Genomic DNA, 14,189 nt, shown 5'->3' on the forward strand with positions numbered 1-14,189 from the left:
AAACTAATCTTTAAACATCTATTGTTAATAGATTAACTAGCAATTAACAAGCCAAATGTAAATAAAAGGTAAACAATGACAACATACTAAGTTTCCTTCCCCACAACTGTAATAACACTGAAATAAAACAACTTAAGTACAGGCAGCCACACTTGGGATGCATAATATGACCATAACTTAACTAATTTGTGTTATTTAAAGAAGACACTGTTTTGTTGTATTTTTTATAATAGATAAGTCTTCGACTTAACAATAGTTTCTTGATTCTAAGCATGTGCATATATATGGTTATTTTATATTAAAATATTTTTAATAAAAACAAATAATGGTCCAAGTTTGGTATCAAAACAAATTCACAAAGCTTATGGAAATTATTGATAATCTGTCCTGAGGTACATGACTTGAATGTATTAAAACCACATTCACTAGTCTCATAAACTCAATTTAGATAACCGATGTCAAGAAATTTTAGATCATTGTCCATCACTATAGCTATAATCAAATACCACCCCATGTAATCACAAGATATTTTGTAATTCAAGATATTCTTTGGCCTAAATTCTAAATATATGACCTGTGTTGGAGAATGTTCCAGGTGCATTAAGAAGAATATGTTAGTATTGTTGGGTAGAGTTTTCCACATGGGTCTACTAGACCCAATTCACTTAATGTTCTGTTATATTTTGAGATGAGGCCTCAATGTGTAGCCCCAGGAAGAGTAGAACTCATTATGTTTTTTGCATCAGCCTCCCAAATACTTGGATTTCAGGAGAAGCCCATCATTTCCAGCATGTCTAGTTAATTTGATCATTGATAAGAACAGGGTACACAAAAGGTAAATAACTATTGCAGGATAAATTTCATATCAGTCTAGTCTATTGACAATAGCTGGTTAAAGAGCAAATTTACAAAAGCATATTTAACTTCTAATCTCTTCTGAGATTCTTAAATAGAATATATTATGACCAGTTGCACTGTACTCTTAATCCTATTCTAAACAGTTTATCCTATTCTAAACAGTTAATCCTATTCTAAAGAATTCATCTCGAGAAGTTTTATACTCTTGGATCAAACAAAAACTATTCCCCCTGCTTCATAAATTTAGAGGCTATGGTGCTTAGCTCATTTGTGTTTATAACTATTATAAAATATACAAAAATACTACACAGACCATCAGTCTTACAGGCCATCAATCATCATTTCATAACAATTTCTGACCTGAATTCTACCCTATCTGATATTGATATGGGAACCACAGCTTTCTCCCACATGCAAATATAGTATCTGCTTCTATATTGTTATTTTCAAATTATTTGTACCTTTGAATATAGTTTTCTTTTACCTAGAATAATACTGGATCGTGGTTTTTTTTTTTTTATTTGTTTGTTTTGTTTTGAGTGCACTCTGCCAAAACCTGACTTTGAATTAGAGAGATCAATTTTACACGTAAAAGAATTAATAATAAGGATAAGCTTTGTGGGCATTTTTGCTCCTCATCCCCTACATCACCAGCTTCTTTTGTCTGTATTTCTTTCTTGTCCTTTTCTGTTTCTTAGTGAGTACTTTGGGCATTACGATTAACGTTTTATACTTAGGAAAAAGTTACTTTGATTTAATTAATGGCTTCGCTCTAAGAGAATAAAACAGTCTTGTACCCACACATTCATGTCCCTCCCCTTTAAGTGCTTTTGTCAATATGTGAGTTGTAAAAAGAGGGCATTAGCATTTTCAGGTAGTGATTGGAGAGAACAGGAGCACTGGGAAGAGACCAATATACATGCTGCCTACACATTCCTAAGAGCCTACACCCACGATTACATCTCCTAAACAAGACTTGGTTTACACAGCTTTCCTTACTTTCTCTCATGACCACAAATTATTTCAAATCTCTAACAATTCTCTTTCCTTCAGCAGCTATAAGACTACACTCTCACAATAACTTAATAGCTCTGGCAAGAACAAAAATGAAATATTGTCACACAGAGCAGTATAGAGTATTTCTTACAAGAACAAGTTGTTTCTAACATTTAAGTATTTCATATACTTTTAAAAAGTCCAAAAATGGGGCTGGAGAGATGGCTCAGCGGTTAAGAGCACCGGCTGCTCTTCCAGAGGTCCTGAGTTCAAATCCCAGCAACCACATGGTGGCTCACAACCATCTGTAATGGGATCCGATGCCCTCTTCTGGTGTGTCTGAAGACGGCGACAGTGTACTCATATATAATAAATGAATAAATCTTTTTTAAAAAGTCCAAATATATATATATATATTAAACATATATTGTAAAATATACAAAAGTATTGCTCAAATATTGTTAAGCACTCACAGATACACACTGGTTATACCACTAACAGTATGTTCATGCAAAAGAACTTTTAATCTAAAACTAACTATTAACTTGTTTCTCAGAATGTCATCAATCTTCACTGTGATATGATATGATTAATCATGGGCCAAGTTAAATTTTCTCTACCTTTCCATTTCTGTCATTGGTTTCTTGGTGCCTTTAAAACCTGCTAAAATGCTTTGACCTATTTTCCTTTATTATGAATGGACCCTTAAGCTTCTAGTAGGAAAATGAGTAGCAGCTGTGGCTAATGTTTTAATAAAAGCTTAATACGACCAGAAATGACTTTTCGGTAGTTAGGTACCTCCATCAAATCTTTTACAAAATAACAGTGGCAATAATATGACAGATGGAAAGAGAATTAACCAGAAAAATAGGTTATCTTCAGCTACTATACTGATTTAAGAGAACAGAATGTAAAACATCCCTAAAACATTCTAATACCCTTCATATGCACAATCAATTCCTTACTATAACATGTAGCCAAAGGCCTATGCAATCTAAAATGCAAAATCTATCTGGAGACAATTTTCTATCACTCCATTTCTCATGTCACAAAACAGGCAAGTAACAACCGGCTGTTTCTTCAATCAGTTATATATTCCCACACCACCAATCTTTAGTCTTGCAGTTTATTTCTGCATAGGAAATTTTCAACACGTTCCTACTCCTTCAAGTTTTACTAGAACCTGTCTCCTGAGGCAAAATTTAATTCCGCTTTTCTCTAGACTGTCTCATCAAATCATCTACACTCTTAATACAGTGCTCGTCACAACTATCATTAGCTTTTTATTTCTCTATCTCATCAGCTAAAATATTTGAGCTGAAACTAGCAAATAATACAACACAAATAAAACTATACATACAAAATTATAACACTGATCTACAAATACACATATATACACATTCTTACCTGATAAAACTTGAATTTGAATCCAAGAATATGACACAGTGTTTGTGGTTCACACATACTCATGTAAGACTCTAATAACGATATAAAGAAGTCATCATGTTCTGGCCTGCATTCAAATACTTCTAAAATGACATCCAAAACTCTATTGGGATCCAGATTAAAGCATCCTAGAACAAAAGAGTTACATATAAGTTCAAAAGTAATTACATCATCTCTGTTAAAGTCATCAACAATGATAATATACGGCAAGATAAAAATATTTTAATAACTTATTTTCAAAATATGTGATAGGAATAAGAGATCAGAACACAACAACAAAAGAAAAGAACAGGTCAATTTCCCTGAAAAACACAGGTTAGGCATAAACAAGGACTTTCTATAAAGGGTTCCAATGGCAGAGGAAATGATCCCGAGAAATGACAGGTGGAATTACATGAAATTTAAAAGATTCTGTATAGCAAATTAAATGAACACCATAGTGAAAAGACAGTTTACAGAATAGGGGGTAGGGACGAGAAAACTTTGCCAACTGCATAACAAACGAAAGACTAGTGAAGTAGAATACATAAGAACTACAACAATTAAAAAGACTCCACCCCACCAAGAAGATCAAGAAGTTTAGGCAAAGGAATCAAGGTTTCAGGAAGGGCTGAGTGACGTCCAAGATACTGTCTCAAAAATAGAACAAAATAGAAAGAAAATGTGTTGAACATTGACTTACATGAAACTATTGTAATCATTTTTATTGTGTATATTTAACATATTGAAAATGTGTTTGGATTTTTTTAATACAGACAGGTATATATTAATAGTTTAGTTCAGAAAAACGAGTCTACCTCTATTTTTTCTTTGATTTTTTAAAATATATATCTACCACTTTGACATAAAATTCCCTTGAAAGGACCTATGTATTAATAGTGTACTAATCACTTTTGATCCCTACTTAGTAAGTTGTTCAGATTTACTGTCACAATTTAGACAGCAATCATCACCACACGATTCTAGCAGCTCTGCTTCTGTGCGAGCTTACACAGTAAGAAACAACACAGGCTAAACAGTTACGTGTACTTTTATCTGCCAAAATCTTAAAGGGTGATAAGTAAGAGTTTTTCAGATCAATGCATCTGAATACAACTGTACCCAGTGTACATACCTTCCAAACTAGGTATCAGGTTCTCAAAATGGCTAATTAGATAGCAGAGCTAAGAGAGTTTTGTATAAAGTATTACCTACCTAAATTGTGTGTGCGTTAGGAGAAAACAGTGGAAATAAACATGAAGAAACGTATCCAATGATGACATAAAAAGTGGGATGCTGTAAAGTGAGAGCCTTTTGGTCAGATGAGACAAGACCTAAATGGAGTTCCATTGAGAGTGTACCCAATTAATTTGAATGTTGAAAAATATTAAATTAAATTAAATTCTTAACCTCAATTTCTACATGAAAAGTTCCTTTCTTGACCAACCAGAGGGAACAAAAGGTTATCTGGCCAGAAAGAAACAATGAGTCAGGGAGTGAAGCTTTCTAAATTTCTCCATGTCAGAAAAGAGACTGAAAATCACTACAGACACTAGAAATGGGCAGAATATTCATTAATTTTCCATTTAGTTATTTATTTAGCAACAACTAAACCTTAAAAATTGGGTAGTAAACAAAGCAAACAAAAAACATTGTCCTCACAGAGCTGATGGTAGAGACATAAAACTCAGTGTCTAAGTTTGTTCCAAGACCGCCTTAAGGATGCCAAAATCAACAGATGCTACAGTCTCTTATATAAAATGGAACAAGATGTGCATATAATTGATATATATGATCTTACATACCTCATATCACAAAAGATAAACTAATACAACATAAATACTTGTAAAAGATTTTCCACAAATATTTTCAACCTCACAGAAACAAAGAATCAACTATACTTGTTATAGCACTAAGTGTTAACAAGAAAACTAACCCAAGGAATATAAGGAGTGCTCAAAGTGGTGGCCAGGAATGATTTAAGATGATGCTATCTGAGTCTATCTGGTCTACCACACTTTACAGGATGCCAGATGGGTTAGAATAAATACAGACCAAGAAATCAAATTATTTTTACTTATAGATTATCCATGAGGAGCATAAGCCTGAAATGAAGATGGTGTCATGTTGGTCTACAGAGATAATATCTTCTTTTCCAGGAGAGCAAAGTTGAAGAGAGAGGAGTATTTAATTTCCAGTTACATAAAAGCATACCTTTAAGAAAATGCTCCCAAAATAACAAAGGTATGGAAAAGGTCAGAACCCAGAAAGGAATTTAAGAAAAAACAGGAAAGAGACATGCATATAAAAGAAGATAAAGTGAAAGCAAATGCAGGGAGGGTCTCCATAACATGAGATCTTAAGAGGGAGGGAACACTATCTTTTTTTTTTTTTTTGGTTCTTTTTTCGGAGCTGGGGACTGAACCCAGGGCCTTGCGCTTCCTAGGCAAGCGCTCTACCACTGAGCTAAATCCCCAACCCCGGGAACACTATCTTAAGTAAAGACATGACACAGTACAAAGAAGAAAAAAACCAGTACAATGGCAGTACGGTAGTACTGACAAGCTTCACAAGCTAGATGAAAGAGGGTAAAATCTGCAGGAAAAAATGCACAGCCTATTCTGGTAAGAAAAGAAATCTGTACTAGAGGAGTTTTAAAAACAGGTCACTGACATTGTCAAGGCCATAGAAGACAACAAGACTCCTACAGGGCTAGAGGTGCACTCATCTGATGTTCAATCACCGTAGGAAAGAAGTATAAATAAATAAATAAATGAATGAATGAATAAGAATCATACGCTACCAGAACCTGACTTCAAAGAAAAAGGTAAATTTCAACTGAATGCAGCCTTAGCTTGTACACTTGGAGTCACCAAAAACCAAGTCAAAGAATAAGAAAGACTGAAAAAAATACAGCTTTATTTTAATGACTACTCTTTATTTCAGAGTTTCTATCTAAGGAATGAATATAAGTTTGGCTGAATCCTTATCCCTTCTCCTAATGTTTTGTGCAGGCATCCACATAAAGTAACCAGGAAGTTGTTACCATTTGAGATGGAACTGAATAGAATGATTAAAAACAAAAACCAAAACACAAGCTGAGGGTAAAAGGCAGCTACATTGTAACCAATGAGACAGGATATAACATTCCTCCATCACAAAAAGTAGGATTTTACACAACTTCAAAATATTCCCTCCGTAGAACACTACCTACTAAATAGGACTAGGAATTCTTGCCAATCTTAAAAAGCCAGGTTTGCCCTATTCATTCCTCCTGTATAAATGTCAGCTACTCTCTTCAAATGCTCAAGACAAAAGTAATGTGACAGAAATGCTATTTTAAAACTAGAGAGAACATTTTTTCTGCTATATTTTTATAACATCTGCTACTTTCAGAAATAAAGATGAAATGTGTTATCAAAGTCATAAATTGTATTTATAAATTAAATTCTAAAGGACTAGATATCAGATTTCAAGAGTTCTCCAAATATTAAAGTTTTCTTATTTATTTTCTACCCTCTATAAAAATGTCTGAAATATAGTTAAAATTTACAGACAGAAGTATTAGAGAAAACATTAGACTATACATACAGGTAACAATGACAAAAACATTTTTCATAAAAATCATGATAAATTTTATAAATACTTATAAAATACTGTAATTAAAAGTTATAGAATCCCAGGTATGGGGTTCTATTTTGTTTCCTGCTGTCCATGAACTCACTATACAGCTGAAGGTGATTCATTTTTTCTTTATAGATATCATCTAAAGTTAAAAATAAAGCTTATCTTAATAACACATACTATATAGACACAGGTATGGCTTACCTATTAAAGATTTGATATTTTCTAATATTAAATCACTAGTAATAGTTCCAGATAAATCTTGCCCCAGTTCAGCAATCAGCTTGGCATAACCTTCATTTTCTTCTCTTAATAAATTGAATTTTTGCTGCTTATAACTGAAATCAGAAATATCATTAAAGGATAAAATTAATTTCAATTATCAAGCTTGAACAATGTAGTGTACTCTCACTGAAGATCACTAACTTAAAACAATCATGAGAATGGCTATCAATTGTAACCTTTTGTGTATCTTTTAGTATAAAAAGCATTATTAGTTAACAAGAGAGCATACCAGCATACCAATATTTCCACCATTTTGAATATGCTCTGAATATAGTCATGGTTATAAAATACTTAGTAGTAATAACCAGCGGGTTCATATAGGTCTGGAGATGTAGCTCAGTAGTTTAAAAGCACTTTCTGTTCTTTCAGAAAACTCAAGTTCAGTTCCCAGCATTTATATATTTCCCTCAGTTTATATATATATTTATATTTATATATATATATACTTCCCTGTAACTCCAGCTCCAGGGAGAATCCAACACCTCTGGTCTCTGAAGGCACCTTCACACACCACCCACCCCCAAACACACACACACTCATGTGCCCAGGATCACAAACACATCATTTAAAATAAGCCTTCTTAAAAAGAATGTCATCTCAAACTTAAATACGAACAAAGTTAACACAAGGATAGCTCACTGAAAACTCAATAATTTAAATGTTCTTTAAAAAAAAAAAGCTACCCACAAGCAAAAAAAAAACAGCCTTCAAAAAGCCTCAAGAAACTGCTACTATTAAAATGAAAATTCAACATTCAGCTACTTGATCTGTTAATATAAGCCACAAATACTTACAAGAGTTTTGTCTTGATTTTAACTGACTTTTGGTTGAACTGCTGTGATTGTTTGATAAGCCCTAAAGATTCCAAAGTTTCTGGATCCAATCGTTCCTTCAGAACTGTGTCTGAAACTAAATACTGCATTAAAAAATATTAAAAACCATTTATTCCTTAGCATTCCAACTATGTACATATAATCTTAAATATATTCAAAATAATCTTTCCAATGGAAGAATACAAAATCATGTCTCTTTATAAGCCTCGAATTTCAATTCAACAAAATGACTCTCCAAATACTGAAAATTATATAGCTCTTTCAAAAATTATTTTAAAATTACATGTTTGTTATACACAGCTTATAGAGTAAAACTATAGATTAAATTTCATTATGTTGAGCCTGATTTAACTCAATTTTCACTTAAGATAGTACTTCCGCATTGCACATTGTCTGCAGTAAGCCAAAAGACAAGGGCATTCTTCTACATCCTAGTAACTGTATTTTTCCTTGGCTGTAATTTTATGAACATGAAGTGGCTTACTGGACAACTGTGACTTCTATTATTGTGGGGAAGAGTTGTTGCTGTTTGTTTAAAGACAGTGTCTCGTGTATCCCAGGCTGTCTTTGAACTCATCGTAGTTAAGGATGATCTTGAACTTCTGATCCTGTCTCCACCTCCCAAGTGCTGAGACTACAAGCAAGTGTCACCATGCCCGGTTTATAGGGTACTAGGGATAGAACCAAGGATTTCCTATATGCTAGGCAAGCACTTTATTAAGTAAACTACATCCACAGCACAACTTGCATTTATTTCTTTTAAACTACCTATGTCATTTTATCCCTAATAAAGTTCTCAAAAAATCTGTTTAAAAACAACCTACAATAAATTCTACTTACTTCATAGTTGCCTAAGATTTCTATGTTAGGAACTGACTGGGTCAGAAATATCACTGAAGGTTTTTATAGATATAAATTAAGTAATTTAGAATTATGATTATTTCACAGAAATTGCATACCTAATTTCACAAAACATTCCATTTCAAGATCTAAATCTCACCTTATCATGAAGTCAACTGAATGTCAGTATCTTTAATTATCAATTATGATTATACTTATTCAATACAAAATTGAGAAGGGAAAAATATATTTTAAAACTTACCAAACATGCTAATACCAATTGTGTAAAATAGTCTCTCTTGCTTTTTTCTTCTAAACAATTTGTCTCAATATCTATAATGGGAAGAAAAGAGATACAAATTTCATTTTTCTATACTCTCTCCTACTAAAAGATTCATCTTCTTTAAAACGTAGTTTAAAATGTCTCTTTCTGCATTAGGTATGGTAGTACATGCCTGGAAGTAATCTCAGCACCCAGGAGCAGGGGGCATAAGGCTCACAATAAAAGTCTACAGTATGGGCTCCAGGTCAGACCAGGTACATAGAAATACCTTGTCTCAAAAATAAATATAATTGGTTAAAAATAAAATAACTTTGCTGAATCTGGAAAAATTAAAAACTGTAATAATATATCTTTCATATACTCATAAAACCTTTCATTTTTTTAATACTGATAACTGAACCTGTAACCTATAACATGCATCCATAAATAGTTTGTATCACAGGAAACAAAATTTCAGAAATAAAAATACTATTTTCAAAAAGGAAAAATTCTAACAAAGTTTAAATGACCACTTATCAGAGGTGTCAAAATAGACACACATTCCATAATGGTCAAGTTGAACTGGGAAACAAGAAAAATCTTTTTCTACATTAGTTGGGCTTGGTGGTACACACTTGTAATCACGGCCCTCAGAAGGCTGAAGCAGAAGGATCATGAGTTCAAGACCAGCCTGGACTAAATAGTAAGATGCTGTGTCATAACAAAAACAGCAAAAAAAAGGCCCACTTTTGTGGGTGGTTGTTTTGTCTCCCAAGTCCTTTTGAGTGGGTATGTATGTACACTATGCATACTCAGGAGTGTACTATTAACACTGTCGTGTATGGAGGCCAGAGGGTGATGTCGAGTGTCTTCCTCAATTGTTATCCACTTTACTGAGGCAGAGTCGCTCTCACTGAAAGCAAAGGTTGCCAAATTGACTAATATAACTAGCCAGCTTGCCAAAGATATCCTGTCTATGATTCTCATGCACTAGGACAATAGGCAAGCCACCATACTGGCCCCTTCCCCACCTTTTTAAGACAGTCTCATTACTTAATACAGATGGCCTCAAATGCAAAGATCCACTTGCCTCTATCTCCCTGGTGCTAGGACTAGGGTTGTACGTGCACCACCACACAGCCCTTACCCTGCTTTCTCAAGGGAGCTGGGGATCCAAACTCTGATCCTCATGCTTTAGCAAAGGCTTTATTCACTAAGGCAGCTTCTCAGTCTTGGCATTTTGTCGTTGTTTTCTTTTCTTTTTTTAATAAAAAGGTCTCACTATGTAGCACAGGCTTGTCTTCAATTTGCTGTGAACTTCAAGCTGACCTTCAAATCATAGCAATTCTCTTTTCTCAGTTTCTCCAGGGCTGGCACAAAGATGTTTGCTAGCCTTAAGAGTCACTTACCAATGAAGTTGAGAAGTCTAATGTCACCAAGTCTATGAAAAGTTGGTATTAAAAGGTATCTTTAGGGCTGGAGAGGTGGCTCAGAGGTTAAGAGCAGTACCTGCTCTTCCAGAGGTCCTGAGTTCAATTCCCAGCAACCACATGGTGGCTCACAACCATCTGTAATGGGATCTGATGCCCTCTTCTGGTGTGTCTGAAACAGCTACAGTGTACTCATATACATTAAATAAATAAATCTTTTAAAAAAAGGTATCTTTAATATCCTATTTTGACGAATTCTAGTCACTAGATAAAAACACTCAATATTGGCATTTAATACTGAAATATGTAAAACCATAGACTTCTCTCTGTTTTAGAAAATTGTTCAGAAAATTTAAGCTTAGATCTGAGGTGTGGAAGAAATAAAACAATTAATACAAAATGCCAAACATCAAAATTTTCAAATAAGATTAGCAGAATTACAAAGGTTGATTTCAAATCGCTGCTTTAACTGATATTTTTTTTTCCTATGAGAGTGTCTTGCAGTCAAGGCTGACCCCAAACTCACTAATTAGGCCAAATGACCTTAAGTTTCTGATCCTTTCTCTTTGCTTCTACCTCCCAAGTGCTTAGAATTACTTATTTTAAAGTCAACTGAGGCCCTTGGGCCTGTGGAGGCTCAATGCCCCAATGTAGGGCAATCCCAGGGCAGGGAGGCAGGAGTGGGTGGGTAGGTGGGTGAGGGAGCACTCTCATAGAAGCAGGGGGAGGGGGGATGAGATGGGGCTGTTCCAGAGGGGAAACTGGGAGAGGGGGTAACATTTGAAATGTAAATGAATAGAATATCCAATAAAAAGTCAACTGGTAATTTAGACTGTACAATAAACATCATCAGTCTTACTGAGGTAATAACTAGTACCACTAAATAGATCTTCCAAAAATAACATAACCTTACTACAGTTTTACTTTAGTTCATGTTCTACTGTCAACATGAAGAATCAAAACAGAAGGAGATTTATCATCGAACACAACTCTTAAGCATCAAATGTTTTCCTGGCCCTTCATTATTACTTCTTGACAACTGCCATTTGCCCATATCCTAGCCACTGTAGCACAAAGTTAACATGAGGACATTAAGAAAATTCTGGGGGCTATGGGTGTGCCTTAGTGGTATAAGCACTTGCTTAGAATCTGTGAGGTTGTGGGTACTATACACTACAGTGTGTGTGTGCATGCGCACACGCGCACACACACACAAATAAAACATGATTTATGCAATGTAACTTACAATACAATCTCAACTTGTTTTTCTTGACATGGGGTTTCCTAATGCATCCCTGGCAAGTCTGAACCTTGCTCTGTAGACCAGGCTGATGACCTCAAGCTTATAGAAATCCACCTACCTCTACCCCCAGAATGCTGGGACTAGAAGCATATACCCCTGAGTCCAGTTAGTCTCCACTTTTTAATGGTGTTTCTTCCAAGACTTAATTGATCTCATTAATTTTTCCAGGGGTTCCCAGTTATCACTGAGTCCTAACGTTGTTAAGATGACATCACTAAGGTACTTAAGTTCAGGCACATGGTGCTTAAGTCCAGTTGTCTGATTAAGGCACTCTTCTCTCAGCTTGTGATTATAGTAGAAATACTGAACAGGACCTTAGTAAATCTGTCTGTTAGCCTGTATGAAAGCTCACTTTAGTAGTTCTCCCAATTATACTTTCTCTCTTTTCATTATAATTTTTCTAACTCAAAATACCATTCAAATAAACATTCCATCATACCTTACTCGTGTATCCTTAATTAGCACGTTCTTTTTTCATTTCTCCTATGATTTTCTAAACAGCCCTCAGCTTCCTTCTACTCATGTGTTCTATATCACCAACCAACTGGCCCACCTCCAAGGTCTCATCAGTGTACCATGTTACTCAGAATCAGCCTATCAGGCTACCCTCATGTGATTAGTCTTTTTAAAAGGTGTCTTAACCTGAAAAGTACAGGAATATATTGTCTTAATACTCTTAACACATTAAAAACACAACATTATATAGTAAAAAGATCATGGGCTCTGGAGACAAAGGGACTGAAGTTCAAAGGCTACCGTGCTACCTGCATTGCCTTGGGGAAAAAAAATCTCAGTAAACCTCATTTTGCCAATCTGCATACCTACCATACAGTTGTTATAAAGATTAAGATGAAAAGCTTTAACATGATGCCTAAGATAGAAAGGTGTTCCAAAAATAGCACCTATGCTATTATTACTATCATCATCATTATTACACATAACTCTCATTCTTTTTAAAGATTAATTTAATGTGCATTAAGTTTTTTTATTGGATTTTTTTATTTACATTTCAAGTATTATCCCCTTTCCTGGTTTCCCATCCATCAACACCCTATCCTGTCCTCCCACCCCCTTCTTCTATGAGGGTGTTCCCCTCCAACCACCCACCCATTCCTGCCTCCCCACCCTGACATTCCTGCCCCAACATTCCCCTACACTGGGGGGTCCAACCTTGGTAGGACCAAGGGCTTCCCCTTCTATTGGTGCACAACAATGCCATCCTCTGCTACATATGTGGCTGGAGCCATGGGTCCATCCATGTGTACTCTTTCGATGGTGGTTTAGTCCCTGGGAGCTCTGGGGTGTGTGGTTGGTTGATATTGTTCTTCCTATGGGGTTGAAAACCCCTTCAGCTCCTTTAGTCCTTTCTCTAACTCCTCCATTGGGGTCACCATGCGTGAGTTTTAACTGAGTATATGTATACGAACCACAGTCAAGCATGGTACCTATAAAGGTTAAGACCCTCTACAATTGGATTACGAATGAAGAGCTGCCATGTGGGTGCTAAGAACTGAATCTCTGTTCTCCACAAGAGCAACAAGTGCTATTCACGAGTGAGCCATCTTTCCAGCCAGCTAGATCACATTCTTTTTTGTTTTTTAGGATTTATTCATTTATTATGTATACAGTGTTCTGTCTGCATGTATGCCTGCATATCAGAAGAGGGCATCAGATCCCATTACAGATGGTTGTGAGCCACCATGTGGTTGCTGGAAATTGAACTCAGGACCTCTAGAAGAGCAGCCTGTACTCTTTTATGCTCTGGGCCAACTTTAGAGCCCTGATCACACTCTTAATCCTAATTTCTCTACTGGTTCTGGAGTCAACCTTGTATCATTTTTTCCTGTCAAGGATGACTGTGCCAGAGGGGGCACATCAAGGATAGTCTTATCCAAGCATGGGATTCTAATCATGCCTGTAAAAATGGGTTGGGAAGTATGGAATGAATTTCCCCCAAAGTAACCAAATATCATCATCATGAATCCATGTTACAATAAAATGCAATGACCTGTAGAAATAATTCATTTGTCTAAAGAAAATCAAGGAAAGTTGTATTTTAACAAAATAAATCAATTTAAAAAAACCTAATAGATTAGAAGAATCAAATAGAGTGAAAAGGCTAATAACAAATGATTACTACAGAAAGAGAAAATATATTCCCAACACTATTAAGGAACAACATATTTCAAAAATAGCTCCTATAAATTGGTTTCCTGTATATAAAACTTATAGAAAAAATATTTTTATACTGGAATTTATTTTACATTAAATATATTTGTTAGTATCATTTTCAAATACAAAGTTCCTTTTTTCATTTTGTATAAACCAGTCAA

At 34.9% G+C, this 14,189-nt stretch overlaps 1 protein-coding gene across 4 annotated transcripts in view; it reads right to left on the reverse strand.

Annotated features, from left to right (window-relative positions):
• The window catches only part of Thoc2 (THO complex subunit 2), a 114,573-nt gene that overhangs the window by 72,150 nt on the left and 28,234 nt on the right, over nt 1-14,189 (reverse strand). For all 4 annotated transcript variants that reach the window (XR_015646270.1, XR_015646271.1, NM_001191756.2 and 1 more), the window contains 4 exon segments: nt 9,124-9,194; nt 7,983-8,104; nt 7,108-7,241; nt 3,262-3,428 (listed from right to left, as the gene is read on the reverse strand). Coding sequence is in view for 2 of the 4 variants with exons in the window: in NM_001191756.2 (NP_001178685.1) it covers nt 3,262-3,428; nt 7,108-7,241; nt 7,983-8,104; nt 9,124-9,194 (494 nt within the window). In the remaining 2 variants the exon portion in view is untranslated.

This window comes from Rattus norvegicus, chromosome X (genome assembly GCF_021556685.1).
Source record: "Rattus norvegicus strain SHRSP/BbbUtx chromosome X, alternate assembly SHRSP_T2T, whole genome shotgun sequence".
Taxonomy (NCBI): Eukaryota; Metazoa; Chordata; class Mammalia; order Rodentia; family Muridae; genus Rattus; species Rattus norvegicus.